Raw genomic sequence first — 12,962 nt, forward strand, 5'->3', positions numbered from 1 at the left:
ATCGGAGAAATGAGCGGATATATGTAGAGGTTTGCAAGTATATTTTGTGCTGTCTCAACACATGCAACATTACTAGAGTCCAAGGCATTAATCACCTATTTAACCGCTGCTTATGCTGAGCATAATATGAGGCCACATCGAGTCACGTTGCACATCCGAAGTGGAAGTGGAATATTAGGTGTTATTGATCTTTCTTACTTACTTACAAATGTCTTTTAAAGAACCCGGAGGTTCATTACTGCCCACCATTGGTCCCTATCCGAGCAACATTAATCCAGTCCCTACTATCATGCCCCCCTGCTGCGGTCGTACCAAAGAATCAGTCTTATTCCGAAGTTTATTTTGGGGTTTCGTAACAAACTGTTTCTTTACGGTGATTGATTGTTAGCCCTTCGTTCAACCCCCAGGCTGGAGGACCAAATTTATCTAAATTATTAAACTCTTCCATGGATATTTAACAATTTTTTTGGAGGCATAAAAATCAGCGAGTGTTTGTATTTCGTCACGGTGGCTCACCATGCAGCTCCCTGCTTTTTATGTTCACGAGGGAAAATTCTTGCGAATGTTACAAATATGCTGCAGAAGACGAAAATGTAGATGTATGTGGAAAATAAAACCATGCTTCATAAACTCAAAAACTGATAATTGGTATAGATAATGAATGTATAAGCACATAGTAATACTCTCCACGAAAATGTATGCAAATGCGTGAACTTTCGGATACTATCACGGTTTACTGTACCTACCTTCAGTTTCTTGTTGAGTTTCTGGCAATACCTATAAAGCATTGCCAAATTAAGTGGCCCAAAATCTGCGTAGAAGTTTTCGTACACTAATTCATCGTCTATGCTGAAATAATGTGTGTTTGCAGTTGACTTTGGCTTCACGGTTGTTCTCAGGGTTACGAAGTACAGTCGATCTGAAACAGAAAGATCAATCAATGCGATAGTACAATTATTCCTGATTATTCAGACTATCGTTTGGAACGTGTTCCAAACAGAGTCATAGATACTCTTCCATACTGGCTCACGCATATTGTAAATCGAAATTCACTGTAAAATCGGTCACAAATATGTTTTCTCGGAATTCTATACCTCCGCTATCATTTCCTCACTTCATTAACTAACCACGATACAGACGATGCGTGAGTAAATCACATTGCCCTTGTGAACGGGTTAGGTAACTGAAGTCAGGGGTCACTAACTTTTTGACAACGACGTCGAACTCATTTCGCTATTAGTCAGTCTTTGCAAGAGTAAAATAAAACTATCTAAACGTTACATTTATTAAAATACTTCTTCGGATGCCATTCATCCATCATTCCTTAGCTCTTCCCAGTCTTCTGTTGTCATCTGCTTCTCACTCCGCTTTTTATATTACAACACTCGTCATTTTCTCTCATCTATAATATATTTTTCACATCTATATATTTCCTGTAATTTTTGCATTTCTAACTTTATCCCTGCCTGACTTTCGAGAGGCCTTCATCTAAAAATCCATTTTTATTGCTAGTAAATTTTCACACACATATACTCCTGAGTTAATCCTTGAATGCACACTCCAGGCATGTCAATCAAAAGTGCGTGTGGAGTTTAAACAAGCATGAATTTTGAGTATGCATTTCAGATGTGAACAAGACAAAATCGGAATTGATGCGTGATTTTACAGAATTCTATCAAAAGAAATGTTTATGGAAAGTGAAATCTCCAGCTTATGTAAAAAAAAACTTACGAAATGAAGCATGCCAGAAATTTAAGCTCATTCAACAGAGACTTTTCCAACTCCAAACAAAGAATTTGTGACTAAGAAAATGAACACAATAAGGTGATATGTATTTCCGAAAAAAAAAATAATAATAATTGAACAGTCTAAAAGGTGTGGTTCTGGAGTTGTCAGTATTTACAAGTCATCACTGTGGTACTTAAATGTGCTCTTATACCTAAGCAACTAGGAAACGCCAAGAACAAGCGTTATCAAAATACACTGTGTCCCAAACATTATGGTGAGTTTTCAGAAGATTGTATTTTGAATGAATAGTTAGAAATGTAATATTGGTACCAGATGAAAATAAAACTCTCAAAGTTTTTCGTCTGTAAGTTTAAGGCACTGAAGGAAACAAAAGACGGTAACAATCTAACAAATGCAATAATTTTCATTGTTATTACTCGACCGAGGCGATTGGAGCCGCGGCATAATGTGAACTATCGCGATGACGCCATACGAACGCAGGGACAGTACTAGTGACGCTCTTGGCTGCAGGATCCACTGGCCTTGGTCGAGTAATACAATTAATTATACGAGGTGGATTCAAGTATGTTCACAAAATGTTTTCATCGTTAAAGTTGAGTTACTCGTGAGTTTTGAAATTTAATTAAAATATGAAAAGATATTTAATTAAAATATTGAGACACTTAATTGAAATATTAAAATTAATTTAATTAAACTATTAAAAGAAATTTAATTAAATATATTTTTAAAATGAACCAGAATGGAGAATGATTTAAAGAGCCCTAGATGTTGTGCTTGCGAATGCAAACGTCAAAAACTGATAGCTCTGGAGGAGAGAACAGAAAAAAGACATACGTATGTCGATGAGAAACTAAAGTCTGCGTACAAAAAAAATAGGTGAATCGGAAAAACTACTCAGAGAGATGGCATTGGAAAGTACTCTGTTATTTAGCAGTTTTCTACTAATTGATGAGAATATCTTGAACTCGAAAACACGATATAAAACTATATTATTATGCTGTAAAATTAATAAATTCATATTTGCAAACAATCATTTTACTTTAATAGTGCGCTTTAATACTATATTGTAATATAGTTTAATGAGTCTAATCGCCCCCCAATAACATATTTCCGTACGTTTAATTTTCATCAATTTTTTTCTAGGTTAGGCCTAAGGTACAAAAACGAAACAATGCCAACTTTTATTAATCTTTTTAGCAAACAGGTATACATCACTATTTACAAAGTAAGGCTTTACAGATTGATAGTTTTGTCTACATATTTAATATGTTACCAAATAAAATACAATAATCAAACAGTTTTTCACAATAATTAAATTCTTACCTACAACCAAGAACTAGGTAACTAAATTTTTACAAGCCACCGGCGTAGCTCTGTTGGCTAAGGCATTTGCCTGCCGATCCGGAGTTGCGCTCGGGCACGGGTTCAATTCCCGCTTGGGTTTTTTCTGAGGTTTCCCCCGATCGTAAGGCAAATGCCAGGTAATCTATGGCGAATCCTCGGTCTCATCTCGCCAAATATCATCTATCACCAATTTCATCAACGCTAAATAACCTCGTAGTTGATACATCGTCGTTAAATAATCAAGTAAAAATTTTTTTCACACTGGAAAGAAAAAAAATAGTTCTTACATTCGATATGGTTACAATAGAATACAAAGTAACTTTTCTATACTTTCTCGCAAAATATTACATCTTCCCTCAGCACTGTTTTGTACGATGAAAAACCAATAAAGTTGACAAAAGATGAGAAATTAGTTAAAGGCAAAATTTATGGGCGAAACCCGTTTAAAACATTTATTTATTTATTTAAGTAGATATGACAACATTAAAAACATTTGCATCGGATTCAAAAGGAGCAAGAAGGAAATAGGAACTACTTATTTTGTTTTGGCTTCTCGAATTCATTGATGCTACAAGTTCAATTAATCTAAAGGGGAACTTGGAGATTTCTCTTACCCCTGGGAATCCCGGAATGTTGATGTAACGCAGGCATGTAAAGTTACAAACTGTCGTCCATCAGAGTGCACTTTGCGACAGCTGTGGTTTCAGTGAACGTAAGACAAACCCTCACTCAGGTATGTACGTTGTACAGGGAATAAGTTACTTCAGCAATGTAAAGTTATTACTAGGCTATACAAACTGTCCGGGAAGACCCCGTACCCCTTTGTTATATTTTGTTCGTGCTGTTTCAGTTGTGATATTGGTATCCCTGCTTTGAAGATCACCGAGAGAACTGTCAGCAGTTCAGTTGTGAAGCCATGGCTGATGTGAGCGGACACTTTTACACTATTCAGGAACGATTATTCTAGTGGCGTGTGCGTGTGTGTGGGTGCATGAAAGACTACACTCTGAGCAAACAATGACACAGAACCCACCTCGTAAAGCAGCCCTGCTTGCATTTGCTTCAAGTAGCGTAGTGTGCCGCCTTCGCTCAGCCAATCGAGCAGACTCCAACTGAATCGATTCGCAAAAGAGCAGTTGAACTACATGTATCGCGTTCAACAATGCATCACCGCATGAAAAAAGAATTGGGTGTGAAACCATTTAGACTGACTTTTCTGAATGAATTATCTGACAACATGGAGCAGCGAATTGCAGCCTGCCGTGCTTTGTTGGCACAATTTCGAAGTGCTCTGTCTCGCACAAGAGTATTATTTTCTGAAGAATGTGCGATATATCACAGTTTTCATAGGAAATGTTATGTTTTATTTAACGACGCTCGCAACTGCAGAGGTTATATCAGCGTCGCCGGATGTGCCGGAATTTTGTCCCGCAGGAGTTCTTTTACATGCCAGTAAATCTGACATGAGCCTGTCTCATTTAAGCACACTTAAATGTCATCGATCTGGCCCGGGATCGAACCCGCAACCTTGGGCATAGAAGGCCAGCGCTATACCAACTCGCCAACCAGGTCGACGTTTTCATAGGAGGAATGTGGTTTTCTGGTCTAAAGGCCCATTCACAACGAAAATTAAACATAACGTAAGCGTTAACTTAAAAATGTAAACGTTACGGTAAAATCAAAAAGTCATAGCATCATTCACGATGGGAACATAAACATAACCGCAAAGATACTTAGTAACCATGGAAACATAACAACGACGTCATTTCCTCACATTTTGTCGTATACTTCAGCGCCCCACGATTGTGTACTGTTTGCAAATCACGTAAGCATAAGCATGAAAGTTTGGAGTTAGCAAACTTTCATGTTAACGTCTAACAGCAATGTTAATGTCAGCGTTTATGTGAATCATTGTCAATGATCCCATTTGGTAACGTGGCCGCAAACTTCTGTGTTTATGTTACGGCTATGTTTAATTTTCATTAGGGAAATCCTCAATTTGTGCAGGAGTTGTAAACTGTAAAGGCTCATTCACAATGAAAATTGTATAACGTAAGCGATGAAAGAGTGATGGAACGAAGAAAAATTCTCTCCGGCACCGGGATTTAAACCCGGGTTTTCAGCTCTACGTGCTGATGCTTTATCCACTAAGCCACACCGGATACCCATCCGGTGTCGGACAGAATCGTCTCAGTTTAAGTTCCAACTCTTGGGTTCCCTCTAGTGGCCGTCCTCTGCACTACGTCACAGATGTCTATGAACGTAGGACTGAAGTCCACACATGTGCTGAGGTGCACTCGTTCAAATCCCGGTGCCGGAAAGAATTTTTCTCCGTTCCATTACTCTTTCATCATTTGATGACGCAGATTATCTGCATGGAAATATCATATGTACTTCGGTACATTAAAATAATATATAACGTAAGCGTTAACTGAAGAATATAAACGTTACGGTAAAATCAAGAAGTCATACCACCATTCACGATGGGAACATAAACATGACAGGAAACATACTTGGTAACCATGAAAACATAACAACGAAGCCATTTCCTCATATTCTGTCGTATACTTCAGCGCTCCACGACTGTGTTCTGTTTGAAAATCACTTAAGCATGAGCATGAAAGTTTGGAGTTTGCAAACTTTCATGTTAACGTTTTACGGTAATGTTTATGTCAATGCTTATGTGAATCATTGTGAATGATCCCATTTGGTAGCCTGGGCGCAAACTTCTGTGTTTACGTTACGATTATGATTAATTTTCATTGTGAATGGGCCTTAAAGGAACCCGTCTCATGTCATGATATGACATCATAATACCTGTTCAGACCGTATTTTTTTTTAAGGATACATGAATGGACATTCTTATTTGCACATGCTGCAAACGTGCTGCTACCTCAGCTGAAAGAGAGGGTTCGATTCCCGCTTGTTTTATTTGGTTGCGGCTTTTCCAAGGTTTTCCAAACGGTAAGGAGAATGTCAGGTAATGTATGACCAATCCTCGGCCTCATCTCGCCAAATACCATCTCACTAACCAATCTCATCGACGCTAAATAACCTAGTATTTAATACAGCGTCGTTAAATAACCAACTAAAAAATTTAATAAACTTGATGTACACTTAGCGGCAAAAAGAATGGGCCGGCCGACAATTTCTAAGTTCCAGAGACATAACATTGCGCATGCTCGTCTCGTCAAAGCTATAGTACACCAGGTAACACATAATTAAACCATTTAAATTTGCTGTATTTTGTTTAAGAGTCTGAAATATGTAATAAAATCGAATGGCGGGTTGATTCTAGATACATCAGGCCTCTTGAAGAGTGAAATAATAATAAAATTGATAAATACAAAATCAACCGGAGTGAATATGAACAGGAACACCACGTATTATGCCGAACCGATACTAACACTCACAGTAGCGTAAGTCCTTATGGCATTGGTATATTGAACAAGTTGGTAGTAGTAGCTCAATGTTCGAATCTCCCCAATCTTCTTTTTTTTTATTACAAATTTGCCATCATATGTGTCTCGCAAAGCTATAATTATGTGGCGATATCTCTTACAATATGCCCAAACTCTAATAAATAATAAACCTCTCTCTCTTTTTCAAGCAATACTGCTATCTGTTAATACAACGTTCTGTCTCGTCATTACGCTTGAAGATTGCACAGAAACAATAACTCATTGCCCTGGTTCGCATAGGTTATTCTGCGTATGCTAATCTCCGACAGGACTTCGATTGGAGAAATGTCATTTCTCCGACGAGATAATTGTCTCCAACAGCAACGATAGTACTGCCCTAGTTTATTGTATGAATGGCCACCGATGCGATGAACCCTTCGTGAGACGAATTATTAACAAGTCGGGTTGCGTGAGAGTCGCGTGTTGGGGGTGGATGTCATACGATGGGGCAGGACTTCTGGAATGCATCCACGGGCGGTTTACGGCAGAAGTCTACGAACACATTTTGACAAATGTAATGATCCCTTCCGCCCGAAAACCGCCCGAAAACGATATCCAGAAGGAACACTTTTCTTCCAGCAGGATAATCATCCGATACACACCGCCAACCGGATTCAAAGATGATTTACGAGAAGGCGTGATGTCGACCCAGTCGACTGGCCTCCAAATTCACCAGATATGAATCCGATTCAAAATTTGTGGGCTGCAGTCAAAAGGATCCTACGCTCTAACTGTGCAGAACAACCACCCGTTCGGACACCTGAGGACTTATGGGACAGAGTTCTAGGTGCGTGGGAGGAGATGGCCAAGAATTTAGACCTGTTCCATAATCTTGTGGACTCCATGCCACGCAGAATGAGGGCAGTTGTTGACGCAGGTGGTTTGTGGACGAGATACTAGTCCCCACCACAGGCCTTGTTTTGTTAATATATTAAAAAATTGTTTGTTTTTGTCAATTTAATTATTTATTTGTGTTTGATATGCGTCCGGTTTTTTAGGATGTGAAACAAGTATTTTTGTTTATACAGGCCAGGTCTCACCTATTAATAGCCCATAGGTGAAGGGCAATAATACTTTTACAAGGCAGGCATAACGAAGTTTAACAAATGTCATTTCACATTTAAACTAATCAATTAACTTAGCATTTCTATCGACCAAGAGTCGGCCCATTCTTTTCGACGCTAAGTGTACTCGATATGTCCGGACCTTGAGAGTTCTCTCCAATACTTCATTCAATGGAACCAAATGTACACCACATTTTGCGTCATCATACATGTGAATCTGCAAACAATTTCCTCCGTCTGAATGAACATTTTTTCTTCTACTACATACACCAAGATAAAAAAAAAATATGACCACTAATACATAAAACGTCAAATCGACCAGTGTCTGGCCTTCTATGTCCAAGGTTGCGGGTTCGATCCCGGGTCAGGTAGATGGTATTTAAGTGTGCTTAAATGCGACAGGCTCATGTCAGTACATTTACCGGCATGTAAAATAACTAATGCGGGACAAAATTCCTGCACACCGCCAACGCTGATATAACTTCGGCAGTTGCGAGCGTCGTTAAATAAAATATAACATTTAACATTTCCATCAGTGCAAAAATTACCTCGTAATATTAACAGCACTCAAAACATTCGCAAAACGACTTGGAGACGAGAGAAACTCCGAGGGCATGTAACAAGTGGTGCTAACTTACAACAGTGAACGAGGGAAATACTTTGAAATCACCCTGGCATACCGGCCGGGACTTAAGAAGTTCCAAAAATTCACGACTGTCAATATCCAGATTATGGACACTTGGCAGGAACCTCTTCTCCTTAGAGAAACAACATATGAAGCACAATGTGGCTCTGGCCTTGTTTTTTCGAGGGTCAGACCTGATATGGATTCTTGGCCCATTGTACTCGATTGCGACGGTTGTGGAAGTCCGAACAGCTGGCCTTGATAGCATTCATGAATACTATGCTAACAGGTACGCCATCCTGCCTCAGCCCTGATACAGCCAGGTCCCATTCACAGACCAGTGTCTGATAAGCCCTAGCCGAAAATTTCACCGTAACTTATTTTAACTATTGCACATTATAGCCTAGATGAAATGAGCGGGAGCACACACCTGTGGAGTAACGGTAAGTGCGTCTGGCCGCGAAACCAGGTGGCCCGGGTTCGATTCCCGGTAGAGGCAAGTTACCTGGTTGAGGTTTTTCCGGTGTTTTCCCTCAATCCAATATGAGCAAATGCTGAGTAACTATCGGTGCTGGACCCCGGACTCATTTCACCGGTATTATCACCTTCACATCATTCAGACGCTAAATAACCTAAGACGTCGATAAAGGGTTGTAAAATAACCTACTAAAAATGAGTGGGATGTGGAGTGTGTTGGAATGAAAGCGGGAAACGGGAATACAAGGGAAAAACACCCAGAAATATCTGCTTTGTCCATTTCCATCACGATTCGCAGGGTTCGATCCCGAGCAACGTGGATGAAAGACCAGCGCGCTATTGCTTGAAACACAGACGTGACAAGCAAAATGTTTAATTTGGATAGGAATTCTGTCACATATGGATCATCAATCGCTTTCACCCTACAAGTTTATTACTCGTTGGTGGTCTGAAAAGGTGACTTTTATGACCTCTTAAATCAAATTCATATTCATAAATGTTCAATACATATCTTAGCATAACAATTCATTATGAAAATTTGTTTTCATTCAAATTGTTTCTTTTTCTTTTTTTTTCTTTTTTTTCAAAATAAACCACTTTCTTTGCTCGACAGTGTATTTACATTCTCTACAGATTTTACAAATCTCTCCCCCCTACCCGCAGTTTTTGTGTAAGTCGGTTAAAGGGGAATTTAAGCAGAATAAAAACGAGAAATAGATTTTACCAAACGATAAAGACATGTCGACAGAATAAGGACCCTTAAACTTTTCGTGACTCCTCTCTTCTCCCAATTCACAATTTGAAATTAAAATAAAAAGTTAATCGAGGAAAACTCAGCACTGATATGTGTACTGGTTCCGTCATACCAAGGCTGCTATTACACTATCAAAGTTCTTTGACAAAGAATAAGATAAAATATTTTATCAAAGATCTTTGATAAAAGATAGGATCTGGGATATAATACACTACATACAATCTTTTATAAAATATTTTATCAAAGATAACATAAAATTAGGAACAAAAGCTCACCTAACACTTTTTCCACAATAGTTAACACGTGTTCCGAGGATTTGTTGATACTAATATTTATGCGTAAAGTTTATGATTTCTTCATACTAATATTTACGCGTTAAGTTTTACCATTAATGAAGAACAGTATTATGCTTGTTTAGCTACAATTGATTCAATTATTACATAAGCATTTTACTGGAGAAAAAAAAAACAGAAAAAGAAACGCCTGTGGGTTAAACCGTGGATTGCAAAACGTGATAAGAGAGGTAGGCTATCCATCAGAACTTACTGAAAGAGCTACAATGCGAGGACTTGAAAAGTTATACAAATTATTATAAAATATTACTATATAATATAAATATTATATTATACAAATTATTTATTTACAACGTTTGATTTCCTTCACACTCCGATATCAGAATTTTTGTGGTAGCAACAGTCCAGTTATATTTGTGTTTTAAAAAGATGCACTAACATTTTATAAAAGATCTTTTAGCAAAGAAACTTTTACAAAAGAAAATCCATTACACTGTCATATATTTTATAAAAGGTCTTTGTCAAAGAACTTCGATAGTGAAATAGCAACCTAAATGCTAATTTATTTGCACTGACCATTCATTCAATTTCATAGAATGCTAGAAGTGTTTATAAAGTGATCATATTGCTTAGTTGAGTGTGCTTACTTTACAGTGTCTATTGTAAACAACATGATGGCATGTGTGAGATCCTATAGTTTTATATGTTTTTGTGTAATGTCTGTTAAATATTATGTTATTTTAAATTGTATAATTTATTTTGTGACGGACAAGGTCATAGCTTGATTGTCTGAAGTCCCGCTATTTGTCCGAGAATATGTCATTTTTATTTACCGGTATTAAACTTAATGCCCACATACTTGGACTTTGTATAAGACTATTGGTCTCCTAACTTTCCGATTTAATTCACCTTCAGATTTGTATTCACAGTTGTTCATATCGCCCCACTAATAACTGTGGTAATAGTTCGTCGTACTATTGTTCTTCAAATATAAAATACAAGCTGGGGAAAAATTAATGGAAAGGAGAACTTAGCCTGATTTATCATTGTAAGTAAGGACTGGAACAAATTGAACAGGTATGCGTGCTTTATGCAATAACAATAATAATAATAATAATAATAATAATAATAATAATATAAAATATGTATACATACCTCTACAAATAAGTTAATGGTGGCCCTATAACTACTTCATACGCCTATTCTTAATAACTTACTTACAAATGGCTTTTAAGGAACCCGCAGGTTCATTGTCGCCCTCACATAAGCCGCCATCGGTCCCTATCCTGTGCAAGATTAATCCAGTCTCTATCATCATATCCTACTTCCCTCAAATCCATTTTAATATTATCCTTCCATCTACGTCTCGGGATTCCCAAAGGTCTTATTCCCCCCGACCCCCCAACTAACGCTCTATATGCATTTCTGGATTCGACCATACCTGCTAAATGCCCTGTCCATCTTAAACGTCTGGATTTAATGTTCCTAATTATGTCAGGTGAAGAATACAATGCGTGCAGTTCTGGGTTGAGTAACTTTCTCCATTCTCCTGTAACTTCATCCCTCTTAGCCCAAATATTTTCCTAAGAACCTTATTTTCAAACACCCTTAATCTCTGTTTCTCTCTCAAAGTGAGAGTCCAAGTTTCACAACCATACAGAACCGGTAATATAACTGTTTTATAAATTCTGACTTTCAGATTTTTTAACAGCAGACTAGATGACAAAAGCTTCTCAAACGAATAATAAATAACACGCAAGTCCCATAGGCCTATTTATTCTGCGTTTAATTTCCTCCCGAGTGTCATTTACATTTGTTACTGTTGCTCCACGATATTTGAATTTTTCAACCTCTTCGAAGGATAAATCTCAAATTTCTATGTTTCCATTTCGTACAATATTCTGGTCACGAGACATAATCATATACTTTGTCTTTTCGGGATTTACTTCCAAACCTATCGCTTTACTTGCTTCAAGTAAAATTCCTGTGTTTTATCTAATCGCCTGTGAATTTTCTCCTAACATATTCACGTCATCCGCATAGATTCTTAGGCTGGTATTCATAGTCGACACTTTATATCACCACTTTGCAAAGTGACACTTTTGACGAAAGTGGCTCTTTCATATTAGTGGTATTCATAGACGACTGAAGAAGTGCACTTCACAAAGTGTCACTTTACGCCAGCAAAGTGTAGAGTTACAATTTGGTTGGTAACAGAAGTCCCACAATGCCTTTCAAAACAAGTGAACAAACAATATCAAATTAATGACGTATAACCTACAAATTACAATGCTTGTGATTTGAATTGGGAGCCTAATTGATCGCGCGAGAAAGAAAACATATATTTAAAGTTGTTTTATTCCAGTTTCTAGTTTTGTTGACGATAGTTTAGATTATTTCAGTCAGTTCAGATATATAACACTTTATTAAATAGTGATACTGCTGGTGAAATTAGGTTAGGTTTTGTACAGTACATAGCTGATCCATTAATTTATATAGTTAGATTAGGTTCTGTACACATCTTGTTCATTGATTTATGTCGCTAAGTTTAATTTTGTATGTATCCATTCCACTGATTTATATAGTTTGGTTAGATTTTGTACATATATTCTATTAGTTTATATAGTTAGGTTAAGTTGGATTGAGTAGGTAACGGGGGGGGGTGTATATATATATATATATATATATATATATATATATATATATATATATATATACATACAGTAGAGTGCAAATTAATCCGAAGAACGTAATTACTTATGCAAAAACACTCAAACGGGATAAAAAAAAGGATCTAAGACATACCTCAGTAATCTATGTGGCCTCCCTTGTTCCTAATAACAGCTCTGAGACGATTTGGCATGGATTCCACTAATTTTCCACAAATATTCTTCATTTCTTCATCGCGAAACCATACACCAATGAGGGCAGAAATCATCTTCTCTTTTGTAGAACAATCCATTTTTTGCATTCTTCTTTTGCAAATTGACCACAAGTTCTCAATGGGGTTGATGTCGGGTGAGTTGCCTGGCCAGGGGAGTACCTGAATATTCTTCTTGTTGAAGAATTCTGTAGCTTTTCGAGACGTATGGCATGGTGCCAGGTCTTGTTGGAACACACCTCTGCCATCCAGAAATGATTTTTGCAGCTGGGGTACGATTCTGGTTTCCAATAAGTGAATATATTTGTCAGAAT

At 37.5% G+C, this 12,962-nt stretch overlaps 1 protein-coding gene across 2 annotated transcripts in view; it reads right to left on the reverse strand.

Moving 5' to 3' along the window:
* Nucleotides 1–12,962, reverse strand: part of LOC138707406 (dual specificity protein phosphatase CDC14AB-like) — a 140,675-nt gene that overhangs the window by 117,071 nt on the left and 10,642 nt on the right. For both annotated transcript variants that reach the window (XM_069836788.1, XM_069836789.1), the window contains exon 2: nucleotides 747–919. In XM_069836788.1, the coding sequence (XP_069692889.1) occupies nucleotides 747–919 (173 nt within the window). The remainder of the gene's footprint in view (nucleotides 1–746; nucleotides 920–12,962) is intronic.

Source organism: Periplaneta americana, chromosome 10 (assembly GCF_040183065.1).
Source record: "Periplaneta americana isolate PAMFEO1 chromosome 10, P.americana_PAMFEO1_priV1, whole genome shotgun sequence".
Lineage (NCBI taxonomy): Eukaryota > Metazoa > Arthropoda > Insecta > Blattodea > Blattidae > Periplaneta > Periplaneta americana.